The following is a 14,741-nucleotide window of genomic DNA, read 5'->3' as shown; positions in this document are numbered from 1 at the left end:
GCAAGACAACCAGTTTGCCCTGATGTAAAGAAAATAATTGACAAGATACTACTACTGTTACGAATTCAAAACATGATTCAAACTCAATGAATCGCTGTTTGCAAAAGAGCTTTACTCCATTTACACTCTGTATTGCCAGCAATGTAAAATACATTTAACACTTTATTAATGTTACAATATGTTTGTCAGATTTACTGATTTATTTTTTGTTGTGATTATTTATTTATTTTTATTTTTTACTTTTTCTACACATGGATTCCAAAAAAGTGCAAGAATGTCTTAAAATATATATATATTCATACTGCCAAAAATGTCAACATTACTTAAGATTATAACTAATTATTTTAATATTACTTTTTATTATTTATATATATCATATATTATATATATATATATATATATATATATATATATATATATATATATATAATATATATATTATTATACATTATTTATTTTTATTTTTCACTTTTTCTACACATGGATTCCAAAAAAAGTGCAAGAATGTCTTAAAATATATATATTCATACTGCCAAAAATGTCAACATTACTGAAGATTATAACTAAGTAATTATTTTATTTATTATTATTATATTATTATATATATATATATATATATATATATTCATTCTGCCAAAAAATGTCAACATTACTTAAGATTATAACTAATTATTTTAATATTATTTATTATTTATATATATCATATATTATATATAATATATATATATTATATATTATTTATACACTTCAAACGACGGAAGTAAACATGGACCCCAACTGTTGCCTAGCAACCTGTCAAGTGGACTCTGTCACGTCATACGTCACTCAGCGTTGCGGGCAAAAATCGTTACTATAGCAACCAGTTATCAACAAGCTAGCTTAGCTGTATTCGCTACTTTTTAACTTGATTTAGGATTAAATCACGTCATGTCGGTGGAGCTGTCTCGAGCTCACGCAGAAGGCGTGATTAAAAACATTATTCGTGATATTGTGCTGGAGTGCGCAGCGAGAGGACATGCGGTTTCGGACACTTTGGTGGCTTTCGTGGTCAGTTAGCCCGCAACGTGTCCAGCTAATGCTAATGCTAGCTAGCTAGCAGCTTAATAGCATTAGCATAAGTTACCCGGATGTTCACGCTTCTTACACACTCAAAAACTTTTACATGAATAATATATATGTTTATATGTTTATATTTATTTATATATATTATATATATATATATTATATATATAATTAACTTTTTGAGTATTATATATATATATATATATATATATATATATATAAACATAACTTTTTGAGTGTTTATTATATATATATATATTATATATATAAACATATATATAATGTAACGTTTTGAGTGTTTATATATATTATATATAATATATATATAATGTAACTTTTTGAGTGTTATATATATATAATATATATATATAAACATATATATCATGTAACTTTTTGAGTGTTTATATATATATTATATATAATGTAACATATTTTTAGTGTTTTATATATTTATATATATATAATATATATATAAACATATATATATCATGTAACTTTTTGAGTGTTTATATATATATTTATATATATATATATATATATATAATATATATATATAAACATATATATATAATATAACTTTTTGAGTGTTATATATATATATATATATAACTTTTTAGTGTTTATATATATATATATATAATATATAATAATATATTATATATATGCTTTTTACGTTGTTCTCAGGTGAAAGCTGTGGTGCTGGACCCGAGAAACGGGTTCAATGTTGACCGAACACTGACCAAACAAGACGTCCAGAAACTCCAAGAGGTGAGTTTATCATTTATTTAGATTATTCCCAACCCAAGTTTAGTTCCTCTGGGAATCAAGTCATGTCCATAGAAATAAATGAGATTTTATATTGTTTATTTATTTATAAAAAAATTTTTATTATTATTTTATATTTTTATTTATATATTATTTATTTCATGCGGTCAAGCAACAGAATATTTTTTAGAAGACAACACAAATAAAATCTTTTTTTTATTTAATTAAATTTTTTTAATCATTTAAATTCTACATCTTATATTATTATTATTTTATTTTATTTATTTATTTATTTTTTTATTTTTATTATTTTATTTATTTATTTATTTATTTATTATTTCATTTTATGTCAAGCAATGCGGTAGAAGACAACACAAATAAAATCAAAACTTTTAATTAAATTACATTTTTTTAATCATTTCAATTCTGGATGTGATATTTGTTCAGTCATTTTTTTTACATTGAGGTTAAATTAGATTTCCTAACTTGAATTAAAAACCTTCTCCACGCTGCCTGGTGAAACACACAGTGGAATACACACCTGTTTGTTTTTCTTCTAATCTCCATCTGCAATGTTTCTTGCAGCTGTGTCTGGATAAACTAATGGAACAGTGCAGCCCGTCGCTTGACACAATCAAGATGCAAGTGTTTTTTGATATGAACTACACATCCCGACGTAAGTGTTGTATGAAATGACAAAACAATTCCCTGTTTCCAAAATGAGGAATATACAGATTTCTGTTTCGCATGGATCCAAACTAATTTTATGTATTGTCATTTCTAAATGTAGTTTTTGGTGCATAGCTTAGCCGTTTTTAGGGCTGCAATCTGTCAATTATATGTTGGATTAATTGACTGTTAATAAAAAGTCTTAATATTGTGAGAAATGCTCATCACAAAATCCTGGAGCTCAAAGTGAGAGCTGCACATTTATAAAAACTATTTTTGCAGGTATATATATATATATATAATATAGGTAGGGTGAGCAATTCTAAAAGAAAATCAAATATCTTTTTTTTTGGACCAAACACCATGATATTGATGATGCTACTCTTTCTAATAAAGCGTATTGACTCTTTTAGGCTGCACTCTGTAGAGGACTGTCAATCAGATGACTAAAACTTAATTCATTTTAATCGAACCTCTTGCCAAGTTAATTTATGATATGAATATCATGACTAAGCTGGTACTTGTGTTTGTGCAGGGGAGTTTCTTGAGGAAGTCCACCAGCTCGTGGAGTCAAGGCTGAGCGCGGTGAGCAGAGAGATCACTGACAGCAGAGTGAAAACACGGGAGGAGTTAGACGCTTTGTACCGTAAAATCGTCACCTACATCCAGCTGCGGTCCGGCATGGGCTCGCCTACGGACGACAACGCTGTTCAAGAGGCTTCAGGTTTCACTTTAATTTGTTCTTTCAGCTTCTGGGGAACTTTATTTAGTAAACGTACAGAACAAAGGGCAGTGCCACCCATTTTAAAAACGTACAGAAGATAGAGTTAACACTTTTGCACAAACTCTTTCCTGACTCTTGATTTTCCCGTCTTCTTGTCCCAGCTGCCCTGCAGAGCATCTTCCCTCAGACTGAACTGGGAGCCTTCATGGTGCTCTTAAAGCGGGACAAGGAGCAGCAGCTCAACGAGCTCACCATGATCGTCACAGGGATCCGACTCTTCAACAAAGGCAGCAAGAAGGGAGGCGAGGAGACGGACCTCCGTGGACTAAGTACAGTACACCAGGCTACTGACAGATAAAAACAAACATGTTACATTACAGACAATGTAATGTGCCTTTTGTAGATTTGGCTGGCTGGTTCTCAGGGTAGGCTGTCTTACTCCTGCTAGCTGAGCAGGTATAAAGGTGGCAAGGTTAGCAGCATTCAGTGTGGAGTTCATTGACATGCATGAGAGGATTTTCCTGGGAATTCAAGTTCATATCTGAGGTGCAAAAAGTCGCCTTTCTGCCTTTTGAATCAGGAAATTGCTACATGCAAATGTAATATTTTGAAATTACACAAATTTACTGGAAAATACCCACCATATATCAGACAAACCTAGGCTGCAACATAAAATACAAAGAATACTTTTCCAAGTGGGTGCAGATGATGAATGGGACTTAGAATACCTCTGGGCACAGATGCATACAAGTCTCATGTATCTTTAGTTTCAAAACATCCGACAGAACTTACATATTCAATATTATAATGTATAAAACAAAAGTTCCATACCTGGACATTTAGTTTGTCTACCTTGTTGGAATTCAGTCCAAGAGTGTAAGCTTTTCGTTTTATGTCTTTCACAACATCCTCAGACTTCTTCTCTATGATTAATACTGCATTTGGTAAACATGGTACTTCCTTTTAAATTCTCTCCACAGTGCCTGCGGTTCTCAGAGAAGCTCTTCCAGTCACCAGTAAAAGCGTAGAAAACGAGCTGCGTGTATCACAGACTCTGGTGTGTAAATACACCGCTGTGCTGGAGAAGCTAACGGACCCTGACAGGCAGCCTGGAGGAAGTGACGTGCCCGTTGTCCTTCTCAAACAGGCGCTCTACAACATCAGGCAGCACGAGGTTTTCCTCAAAATGTTACTGGTGAGGAGACACAGAGTTATGGTTTGTGTCAATGCGGTATTGTTAATGTAGTTTACATATATTACTAATATAATGTGAATTTAGATGATGAACACCCATTTTTGCAGCCTTTTGAGTAAAAAAAAAGTCAGTTGAATTCATCTTTAATGTTTCAGAGTGAAATGTATGGTGAAGAATATCTATGTTGTTTTCCTTTTTCCACCAGTCTGATGCATGTTTATGTGCCAAGCATGTTGAGATCCTCCAGACTGAGCTCTCATCACAGATGAAGCTGCTGAAAGAAACTGTGCAATCACAGACGGCTGTACCGACTGCAAAGGTTTTTGTAAGTGTCTTGGTCCCTTCTGTTATTTTGTTATTGTTATTATGTTATGATATTTTTTCTTAAAGGAGGAGTTTTCTTTATCATATCATTATCATTTTGGTCTCGCCTCCTGTTGTCTTTCAGCCGCTGTTCAAGTCCCTGTCAAAGCTGTGGTCTGGACTTCAGGATGAGGCCGAGCTGCTGAACATCCTCAACAACATCATGCTCAACCTGCAGCCCTTCGTTGCCTCTCAGGCCAAGATTTTTTCTGAGGCCTTTTTAGACGGCCTGCTGGAGGAGTCAGAGGTGAAGACAGACGAGCAGAGAATCACTGAGTCCTCAGGTATGAAAACAGTTACAGTGTGTTAAGCTTGGTTTATCATCGCCGTAAGCTAAACTAAACATAAATGAGACAATTTATTTTCAGTCTTACTAGGTTTTATTCGTTGGATGTCCCTTTTGTTTTCATCCTCCTTCTCAACCATAAATTCATTGGTGTGGACGCTGCGTTTACATTTCTCTGTAGAAATGAAAGCTACCTTGAAATATTGTCCCTGATCGTTAAAGCAAAAAGTAGTAGGATGTTGTTTATGGGCTCCGATATGGAAAGAGTTGTTGTGCGCAAAGGCTTCACGAGTGGTAGTGGTGCTTGGTGGCACACCTCTGAATTCAGATCAGATATTTCATGTTTTTTTTTTCATGTAATTTGGACAAACATTTTTTCCGGTCTAGTACTGAGGAAGAACACTGCAGCCGGCAGCCGCTGAACAATGCAATGTTATCTAAAATATTTTCGATTGTCATGGCTGAATATTTAGCTTTATTTGACAACGTGGATGAGGCATAACCCTCCAAAGAGATTCCAGAACGAGACTTCCCCTTGAGCAAGACCTGGTTAGACACAATAACAAACAGACGGATCAAGTGAATGATGAATAAAAATGTTTCATATCTCTGTAGGGTTCCTACTTATAATAACATTCTGAGCCTGTCAGTGGCAAAAACAAGCACTTTTACTGGTCGTACATTGACTTACTCAATACCGATCCAATTTGAAAGGTAAAATATATAAAAATAAAACAATGTTCCCTTTTAAATGTTGTTTTTCTTCATCATGCCTTTTTAGATGAGCGTATCGTTCCAGCTGAGATGAAGACACAGGAATGGCTTCTGCCTGAAACAACAGTCGGTTTTAACGAGCTGCCACTGCAGTATAACGGAGTGTGTGGCTACACACTGGTGAACAGAGACGGGCTTCTACTCCCAGGTACTGGTCACATGATACACTAGTGTGTGACAACTTGTTTTAGTAGGAAGCAGCAGCAATTCTACTCCTTGTGTTTGGGACACATTTGCCAATTCTTATATTTGTATGTGTATTATGTCATGGTAATATTGTTAATGCCCTCTAATCTTTTTCTTAATATATATATTCTGTATGGAGGTTTTTTTTTATGATGAGCATCCTTAATGCCGCAGGTAATCCTCACATCGGAGTCCTTAAACACGAGGAGAAGTTCTATGTTTTTAGCTCCAAAGAAGCTGCCATGAAATTTGCCTCCAGTCCAGTCGACTTCGTTGCAGAGGTCGCGGAGAAAGCCAAGCACTCCCCTGAACTCATTCAGCTCCTCAAACTCCACAAACAGTTTCCCTGCGTCAGTCCGTACCCAGAGGTTAGCGTTGAGTATCCTCAAAAGCACACAATCCCATAGTTTGGACATTTATTGGATACTCAGAATACTATTCATTCTGCTACATGTAGGGTTTAAAATGCTTATGTTTGCTTATCTATTGATACAGTTTGTTCCTAAATCTGGTGGTAGTATAGAGCATTGCAACGCTGACTTGAGTTTCATCCAAACTGAGTTGTTACCGTGTGTTTTTTTGCGGATTCAGTCAGGAGAGAGTTTACTGGTGAAGCCCATCACCAAGTGTGAGAGCGGCACTCAGACAGATGTCCACCCGCTGGAGACAAACATCGTCAAGTCATACGAGTGGAACGAGTGGGAGCTGCGGAGAAAAGCTATCCAACTGGTGAGCCAGAATCCACCACATGCAATTCTTTGTCATTTTTGGGAAGACACTGAGATTAAAAGAAAGACAGCATTATTTATTTTTTAACGTCATAATTCCAGGCTGACTTGAGGACCAAAGTGACTCACTCGGTGCAGACGGATCTGAGCCACATGAGACGGGAAAACGTCTCTCAGACCTGGCTGCCCAAGAACGCGGCCACTCAAAGCAAAAGAGACGGTGAGAGCAACGTGCCCAAACCTCAGATCTACCTGGCCGGACTGAGGGGAGAACGAGATGGACGCGTGGTCAAAACAAACCTGACCAGGCCTGTGGATAATTAATAAATAAATAATAATACAAATAAAGTATATAATAATTAATGACAGTGAATACAGTATGTATATACAGCTCCTGCCTTCATTAAATTCATACTCCTGTGATTAAGTATTGCACTTCATCCTTTCTCCTTCATCTTTCATTTGGCATTTATCAGAAACAAATATTGTTTATACAGTACTCAGTGTTGTGTTTATAGGGTATTTAGAAGTTAGGACGCTATAAATTTAGCCCTTGTGCCGAGGTTGTTTACTGTAACTTGATAGTGAAGCTCAGGTTCAGTTTAAAGCAAAAATAGATAATGAAAATGATCTTTTGACAGTATATTGACATCATACCAGAAACACTACTACAGTTTTGATGTCTATATCTGTAGATTATGACACTGACATGAAAAACTAGTTAATATTTATGTTTAATTCAACACTTCCAGTTTCTGTTTCAAAATAAAAGCCCTGTACCGTCTTACTATGGAAGCACATTGCATTCACAAAAGACAAAAAATTACACACATCTGGTTATTATTAGTGACTTTTTCGTAATTAAAAGAAAGAAAGAAAAATCAGAGATCTGGATCTAGTAATTATGAAAGAAGATCAGGATCTTATAATTAAGAGAAAAGTTCGAGCATTGTTGTAAATGTATGAAGTGATTTTGGTCACAATACACTGCATGATAATGAAGTTATTGAATATTTATAGTATGTCTTTCTAGACGGTCTCTGCTCGGAGGACGGCCTATTTTAAAATTACTATAAAGAGGCATTGTTTGTTTTTTAACAATGTTTCTCTTGGGAATTATTGATCTGGGAAGTCCTAATCTGTGAATATCTTACAATTCTGAGTATTCAAATTATGAGATCTTTCTTGTAATTACCAGATAGTAACTCATATACCGAGATAAGGTGTTGTGAAGACAATGCGTGTCCGTGTCTATCAAGTTACAAAGTTAATTTATTGTATTTTAATGGCACTTTCGGCCTTCCATTGATTCATCCGCCACATGCTACAAACGCAGGCCATTTGATCTTGACTGAGTTCTAAAAGGAGACACACAGTCACTCTGTGAGAACTAAATTAAACCTGTATACTGAACAAGATGTGTGACGGAGCAGACCTGCTGGTGGAGCTGAAACAGAGAGTTGTCATCAGCATAGAGGAAGCCAAAGAAAAGCTGTACAGCCTCAGTGACGACATATGGAGAACTCCGGAGCTGGCCTACGAGGAAACCAAGTCTCACGACAGACTGGTAGCGTTTTTCAAGCATGAAGACGGCTGGAAGGTCGACAGTCACTTCAAACTCGAGACTGCATTTCGAGCCACATGGGTAAGTGGAGGCGGCGCACGGGCCGAGGTGGTTCACGTGGGTTTCCTGTGCGAGTACGACGCCCTGCCCGGTATCGGACACGCGTGTGGACACAACCTCATAGCCGAGGTCGGAGCTGCTGCTGCTCTGGGGCTCAAAGCGGTGATTGAAAAAACACAGGGGCTCTCCATCCGGGTCCAGGTAAGACACCTGCACAACTTATATCAGTCATTCAGCCAATTAAGTTTGAAACATTTTCATTTTTATTAATAAAGTATTGTAGTATGGTTTATTTGGACAGGTAAGATCATTTAACAATAGCAACTTTCGCCTGAAAATATGGATCTTAAGAACTTGTGCAAGTCCAAAACTAAATGACCATTGGGAACTGAGGCAAAACTATTAATTAATAAGAGTGTGATAAAGATATATACCATAATATGGCAAGTTTTCTGGTAATTTAATAGCCTATATTAAATAACCACATGGTTTTGTATACTTCAGTGTGAATGAAATACTTGACAAATGAAAAGTGCTTCGTATTTTCTCATTTTATCAAGAACTTTAATGCAAAATAATCAGATTTTCTGATATTTGTTAGTTAGTATGTGCTTGTGTATCTCAATTTAGATGACATTTTTGTGTATCACGATATCTCATTATATGATTTAATTGAAAGAAGATGAATTATATCGAATCATCGCCTAGCCCTACTTACTGTTTCTGCACAGGTGACAGTTCTGGGGACTCCAGCCGAGGAGGATGGTGGAGGTAAAATAGACCTGGTGAAGGAGGGAGCGTTTGAGGGCCTAGATGTGGTGTTTATGGCTCACCCATCAAAGGAGGACGCCACGTACCTGCCCTGTGTGACTGAGCATGAGTACGTTTTTTTCCCCCTTTATGAATTTGTTTAATTTTTCTGTTTGTTGTGTATGCTGCGTTATACATATGCCATTAGTATGGGGGCCCAGTGCCAGAATATAATGGAAAGATACTGAATGCAACAATCTCATTTAGTGTTGCATGAGTGTCAAGAGAGTTTACAATGTTTGAACTTTAGACAAACAAGTAGTCTGAAAAAAAAAAATGTGGCACTTCTTCCTGTCACTTAAAGACACCCTGTGGAGTTTTCTTGTAAACAAACGTTTTGTTTACTTTCACTGTTACTCATCAAAACGCATAATGTGTATCAAACATGTTCTAAGCATTTCCTTACCCATATAAAATGTCATGTTTTTTGTTTAAGCATTTCAAATCCAGCATTATTTACATCCATGTTTTCGAGCAAGTGATCTTCTTCCCTGTTTTTGTACTGGTGCATAGAAACAAAGCAACCCGTCAAACTATGAAAACCTCATTCAAACAACAATATATCCTATATTCCTGCTGATGCTTCATGCTTATTGCCTGTCTCCTAACTTTTTGTTTAGGCAAGCTATTAAAAACTTAGATGATAATACATCCAACCACACAGCAGCTTTCAGGCATTTTCTTGTTGTTTGCTAGCAAACAAAAGTGATGATGAGCCACCTTCACACAATTCAAAGTCAATGGAGAGCGATGCATTGTTTCCCCCTCCGGTGTTTGCAGGACTTAATTGCGATCCGTCTTTATCGCTGCATATCTTGACGTGTTACCTCCTCCTTTGTCTCATGTTTTCCAGTGTGACTATAAAGTATCACGGTAAGGCCTCTCACGCCTCAGCCTACCCCTGGGAGGGTATCAACGCGTTGGATGCGGCGGTTCTCTGCTACAACAACCTCTCCGTGCTCAGACAGCAGATGAAGCCGGACTGGAGAGTTCATGGTGAACAACCTCTACACTCCTATGTGTTGATCTGAGGAGTTAAGTGAGCTCTGTTTTTAAAATCATGTTGTGTTGTGCAGGCATCATAAGTCAGGGTGGAGTGAAACCAAACATCATCCCTGCCTACACTGAGCTGCAGTACTATCTGAGAACCCCCTCACGCGCTGAGCTTCACATCCTCAAGGCAAAGGCCGAGAAGTGTTTCAGATCGGCTGCTATGGCAACTGGCTGTGAGGTAATGATGACACATGGAAGCTTTAATGACCAAGTGAGATGATGAATGTCTCCAAAAGTCCTGCCATGAATTTGCCACCTTACTTTCCTCCTCAGGTTGAAGTGGAGTTTACTAGAAATGCTTACGACAACATACTGCGAAACACAACGCTGGAAGGTTTGTATGAGAGCAATGGCAAGGCCTTAGGGATGGAGTTCACCACGGATGAAGACGTCCTTAAGAACGAATCTGGTGAGAGGACGAATATGGCAACATACCACAGATAAGATGGGGCATTGCCTCCTATAAGGCACTAAATCTACATTTTCTTCTTGTCTCCTTTATCTTCAGGCTCCACAGACTTTGGCAATGTGTCGTTTGTAGTTCCTGGTATCCATCCGTACTTCTACATTGGTTCTAAAGCCCTGAACCACACAGAAGAATACACTGTGGCCTCTGGTAAGTGCCTCAGATAAACCTGTATCATTGTGGTTTATGACCACTTGGGTCTTGTTTGTCCAGGAAAGTACTGAAATTATTATTTAGTCAGCTGCTTCATTCATTCATCACTGTCAGAAGCTCGTTAATCCGCTGCTTGGCTTCCAGCTGACTAGTTACCTCCAATTTTATTCATGTAGTTGCACAACCTGACACTTAATCAATAGAGTTGCTGCAGGAATGAGCCAAAAAACTCAGTCAATGGGTTTTTATAGTGGGTCAATGAGACTACTCAACGCCATCACATCAACTAGTTCCTTTATAGCCTAACCTTAGCTTTTGACTTGCATTCATGTTAAAAAATGAGAAAACTACCTCAGAGTGACCCAAAATAAACTGAAATAACCATTTAAATGTGAAATAGCCACTATTTACAATGCATTTATTCTGCTCTACTGGTTTTAATTACATTTACATTTACATTACAGTCATTTAGCAGACGCTTTTATCCAAAGCGACTTACAGTCAGTAGTATATTACATATCATTCACCCATTCACACACTGATGACAGGCTACCATGCAAGGTGCCACCATCAGACTCTAACTAACATTCATGCAACTTGGGGTTAAGTGTCTTGCCCAAGGACACATCGACTGCTGAAGCCGGGTATCGAACCACCGACCCTCTGATTGGAGAACTACCTTGCTCTCCACTACGCCACAGCTGCTGTAATTAACTAACCATGCCAACCATATAAATGACAGCACTGCATAATATATGTGTGTCTGTGACTTTGTTTCAGGTGATGCCAGAGCTCAGTTCTTCACCCTGAGGACGGCGAAGGCTCTGGCCATGACGGCGCTGGATGTGCTGCTGCGTCCAGAGCTGCTGCAGAGGGTGAAGCAGGAGTTCAGTGAGGGCATAATGAAGGAGAGCACACAGAGCGGTCTGCAGAAAACAGCAGCAGCAGCAGCAGCTGACCACCGCTGAGCTCCACGCTGCTCACCTGCTGAACAGCCGGAGAATACTCTGCTGCAGTTGAGCCTTTTTTTCTGATCATGTTGAGGTTGATCAAAAGCAAATAACACATTATTATCGCTCCGGAGCTCCGGAGTGATTACAAAGTATTTCAAAAACAAGCTTCAGTCAGTTAATTAATTAGTCTGTCTGTGCAGCCCCTCACTGTTTAAGTCCGGTAGGTCAAGCACTTGCACTATATAGCCTGCTAGCACATATGGTTACCATGGTGATCTACATCAGTTAAAAATGATCCAGCTTCGTGAAACCAGAATTTAACCCAAAGAAAGTGAAATAACAATAATATTAAGTTTTAATAGACCAAAAGTATCCATTTAAAGCTAAATATAGCCACTACACTACAAATACCAAATGAAAGTCCACTTCATCACAACTGTATCCTAACAGACTTTTTTATCTCATGGTCAAATCATTAATCCGTTTTGGGGTTTTTAGCTTGTTTATTTTAGCAGTGGATAGAGATTGTTGTTTTCATTGTTTACAATGATTTTTCCTAAGCTCTGGGTTTATGTCTACCATGTCTGCCTGTTCGGCTTTGTCTTAAATTGACATAAGCCACGACAGATGTCACAGCAGACATTACATAAGCTAAAAAGACAACAGAAGGACGCTTTTCAAAACCAGCCTTGTAAAAAAACTTTGGCCTGTTGGTCAAACAGACTTCATTTGACTCCAAACATGTGGGATGTTCTGCTGACCTGCATGGCAATCATATCTCTTTGTTATACAAGTCAAGAGATGTTTAAGCAGTAAATGGTCTGAGAACAACTACTCTAAGAAAAAACATTTTTAATCAATAATTCTGTTCCACTTACCAAATACATGATTTCACATATTGACGTGAAGAGTTACAAGAGGAGATGTGAAAGTCTGCAAGAGATTGTCGGTGACTACTACCAGGTGTAAGTTCAAGCAACAAGATATCAAGAAACAGGTCAAATGATGAAACAATGACATATAACCATGAAACCCTGAAGATTTGACTTGAATAAAAACATTACAAACAGCTGCTGTTTGAATGCAAACTTACCTTTGATTATGTGTTTCTTTCACCAATGACTGGCACACAATACAAATCAATTGTGCCTATTATGAAAACGCACTTTTAGTGAAGAGTGCAACTAAAAAAGAGACAAATACATTTTGTAGTGAAACGCCTTGGGGTACTTTATGTTAAAATTGCACTGTCCAAATTTGACCAAATTCGACAGTGCATCTCCTTGGGTCCCCATGAATACACCTACTGAGTGTTAAATAGTTCAGGTGAACAGTTCTTGAGATATGTGAAGGACAAACAGACAGACGGAGGTTCCTCACTTTATTGACCTTATTCATTGGCTGAACCAGGGTGCTTAAGAGTCTTAAGAGACTTAAGAGTGAAAATGGAGATGAAGTTGCCTCGCGTTGTAAGCTTTCTACTCCTTTACCTGCTCAAATAAAATGTTTTAAAGCTTTAAAAAAGCTGTGGTTAAAGTTACAACAAGGAACTTTCCTTTTGTGTTGATTTTGGCGGTCCCTGTGGTCGAAAGCGGTATTGTTCCCGAGCACCAGACTCCCTTTAGAAAACCTCTCATTTACTGCGAAAGGGTCTGACAGTCTGCCCAGCTCAGTCCTGGTTCTGATTACTCTCACTGCCAGATTTAACCATGGGGTATTGAAAAATAATAAAGATTTAAATAAAAAAAAACACCAATTTGTTGAGCTAGGTATCTTGATAGAAAACAGACAGTTTGGCTCTTTAGAGGAACTTATATCTTGAATTTTCAACTTTCTGTGCGGAGCTACTTCAGTAGTTCCTCGTAGTGGAGCCATCTACACCAAGAGACTACAAAGTAATTAAAAAAGTCCTCATATGTGATTTCAGTTGTCCTCCCACTCACTGATGGATGTGGTCCTGTAAAACCATCCGATCACCACAGTGTAGATGCTGAATGTCATTGTTTAAAAACGCTACTAGCACTACACCGGAAGAACAAATACAATTGTGTTAGAACCTGAAATGAAAAAATGTGGTTAGATGAACTGATGAAAAAAAAAAGACATTAGGTGCTGTTTGTTGTCATCCAGACAACAATATGATTTCCTGCAAAAACGTCTTTCCGTTAGCCTAAATAAAATAAGACCCTTGGAGGGAAAAGATGAAACCAAAACCAAATGCACCTGAGGCTAGAAAAATAGGTTTACACTGTATTCACTGATGTACTGTCTACAATTAGTTTTTAGCCCTTGATTGAAGAGGTTATTTAGCTCTGAACCAGTTGGGAATACCTTAACTAACAACTGGCAGATACCAACCTCTTACTCTTAAAATTGTCCAGACATAGCTGCCCATCGGCAAACGTCCTCTGAGGCTCTGTCCAGTCCAGACCCGAAGTCCGAGGTGAAGTAGAATGTGTTTTTTGGGAGTCTCTCCTTGAATGGGACTTCTAGGGCTGTCCCAACAACTGCCACAACTGCTGTGTTTTACACTTTTGCAATGGTAGTGCTGCGTATTTACATTATGCTCCAAAATCCAGCAGCGTGACGAGGCGCTGAGTCTTTTCTGGTCGCCGAGAGTTCAAAAATGTTCATCTGTGGGTTAAAAGGCTGAGCTCATCAAAGTCACTTTTTACCCTGTCGTCCAATCACAACAGAGGAGGGGTGGGAAGTACTGACAATACCGACATTTTTAACTGCGGATATTTTGCTCAGCTGAAAAAAATTGCTGCGCTTCACATCCCTGCTATGTTCTGCATTAAACAAACAAGTATTTGATTAGTTCAACTTATTAGTTAAACTGTTATCTTGTCATTTAAAAAGCAACAATATACCTAATAATAGCGGAATAAAGCTTATTTATATTACAGTTAAAATCAGGATAAATTAAG

The 14,741-nt window shown here is 37.6% G+C and overlaps 2 protein-coding genes across 2 annotated transcripts; both read left to right on the top strand.

The window, feature by feature from the left end:
* The first annotated feature begins 873 nt into the window (after positions 1-873).
* On the top strand, positions 874-7,076 carry cfap206 (cilia and flagella associated protein 206). Its single transcript, XM_054619047.1, has 12 exons — positions 874-1,047; positions 1,747-1,830; positions 2,413-2,503; positions 3,032-3,220; positions 3,382-3,549; positions 4,201-4,415; positions 4,621-4,740; positions 4,864-5,062; positions 5,846-5,986; positions 6,199-6,392; positions 6,616-6,753; positions 6,855-7,076. The coding sequence occupies exons 1-12, from the start codon at positions 928-930 to the stop codon at positions 7,074-7,076; spliced, it is 1,881 nt and encodes a 626-aa protein (XP_054475022.1). The 5' UTR covers positions 874-927.
* A 1,081-nt stretch (positions 7,077-8,157) lies between these two features.
* On the top strand, positions 8,158-11,826 carry LOC129107545 (xaa-Arg dipeptidase-like; the record flags this gene model as incomplete). The annotated part of the gene is made up of 7 exons (XM_054619046.1): positions 8,158-8,577; positions 9,108-9,256; positions 10,040-10,182; positions 10,263-10,417; positions 10,513-10,648; positions 10,748-10,855; positions 11,639-11,826. Coding segments are annotated over 7 exons (1,299 nt in total), but the record flags the coding sequence as incomplete, so codon positions are not given.
* Between the last annotated feature and the right edge of the window lie 2,915 nt (positions 11,827-14,741).

Source organism: Anoplopoma fimbria, chromosome 18 (assembly GCF_027596085.1).
Source record: "Anoplopoma fimbria isolate UVic2021 breed Golden Eagle Sablefish chromosome 18, Afim_UVic_2022, whole genome shotgun sequence".
NCBI lineage: Eukaryota > Metazoa > Chordata > Actinopteri > Perciformes > Anoplopomatidae > Anoplopoma > Anoplopoma fimbria.
The sequence above is the reverse complement of the archived record's forward strand: the minus strand, read 5'-3'. Positions and strand labels throughout refer to the sequence as shown.

Excerpts from the sequence above, each read along its gene's own strand:
- cfap206 (XM_054619047.1), top strand. The coding sequence starts at position 928 with ATGTCGGTGGAGCTGTCTCGAGCTCACGCAGAAGGCGTGATTAAAAAC. Across the intron at positions 2,504-3,031 it reads TATGAACTACACATCCCGAC|GGGAGTTTCTTGAGGAAGTC; the intron begins GTAAGTGTTGTA and ends GTGTTTGTGCAG. Across the intron at positions 4,416-4,620 it reads TTTTCCTCAAAATGTTACTG|TCTGATGCATGTTTATGTGC; the intron begins GTGAGGAGACAC and ends TTTTTCCACCAG.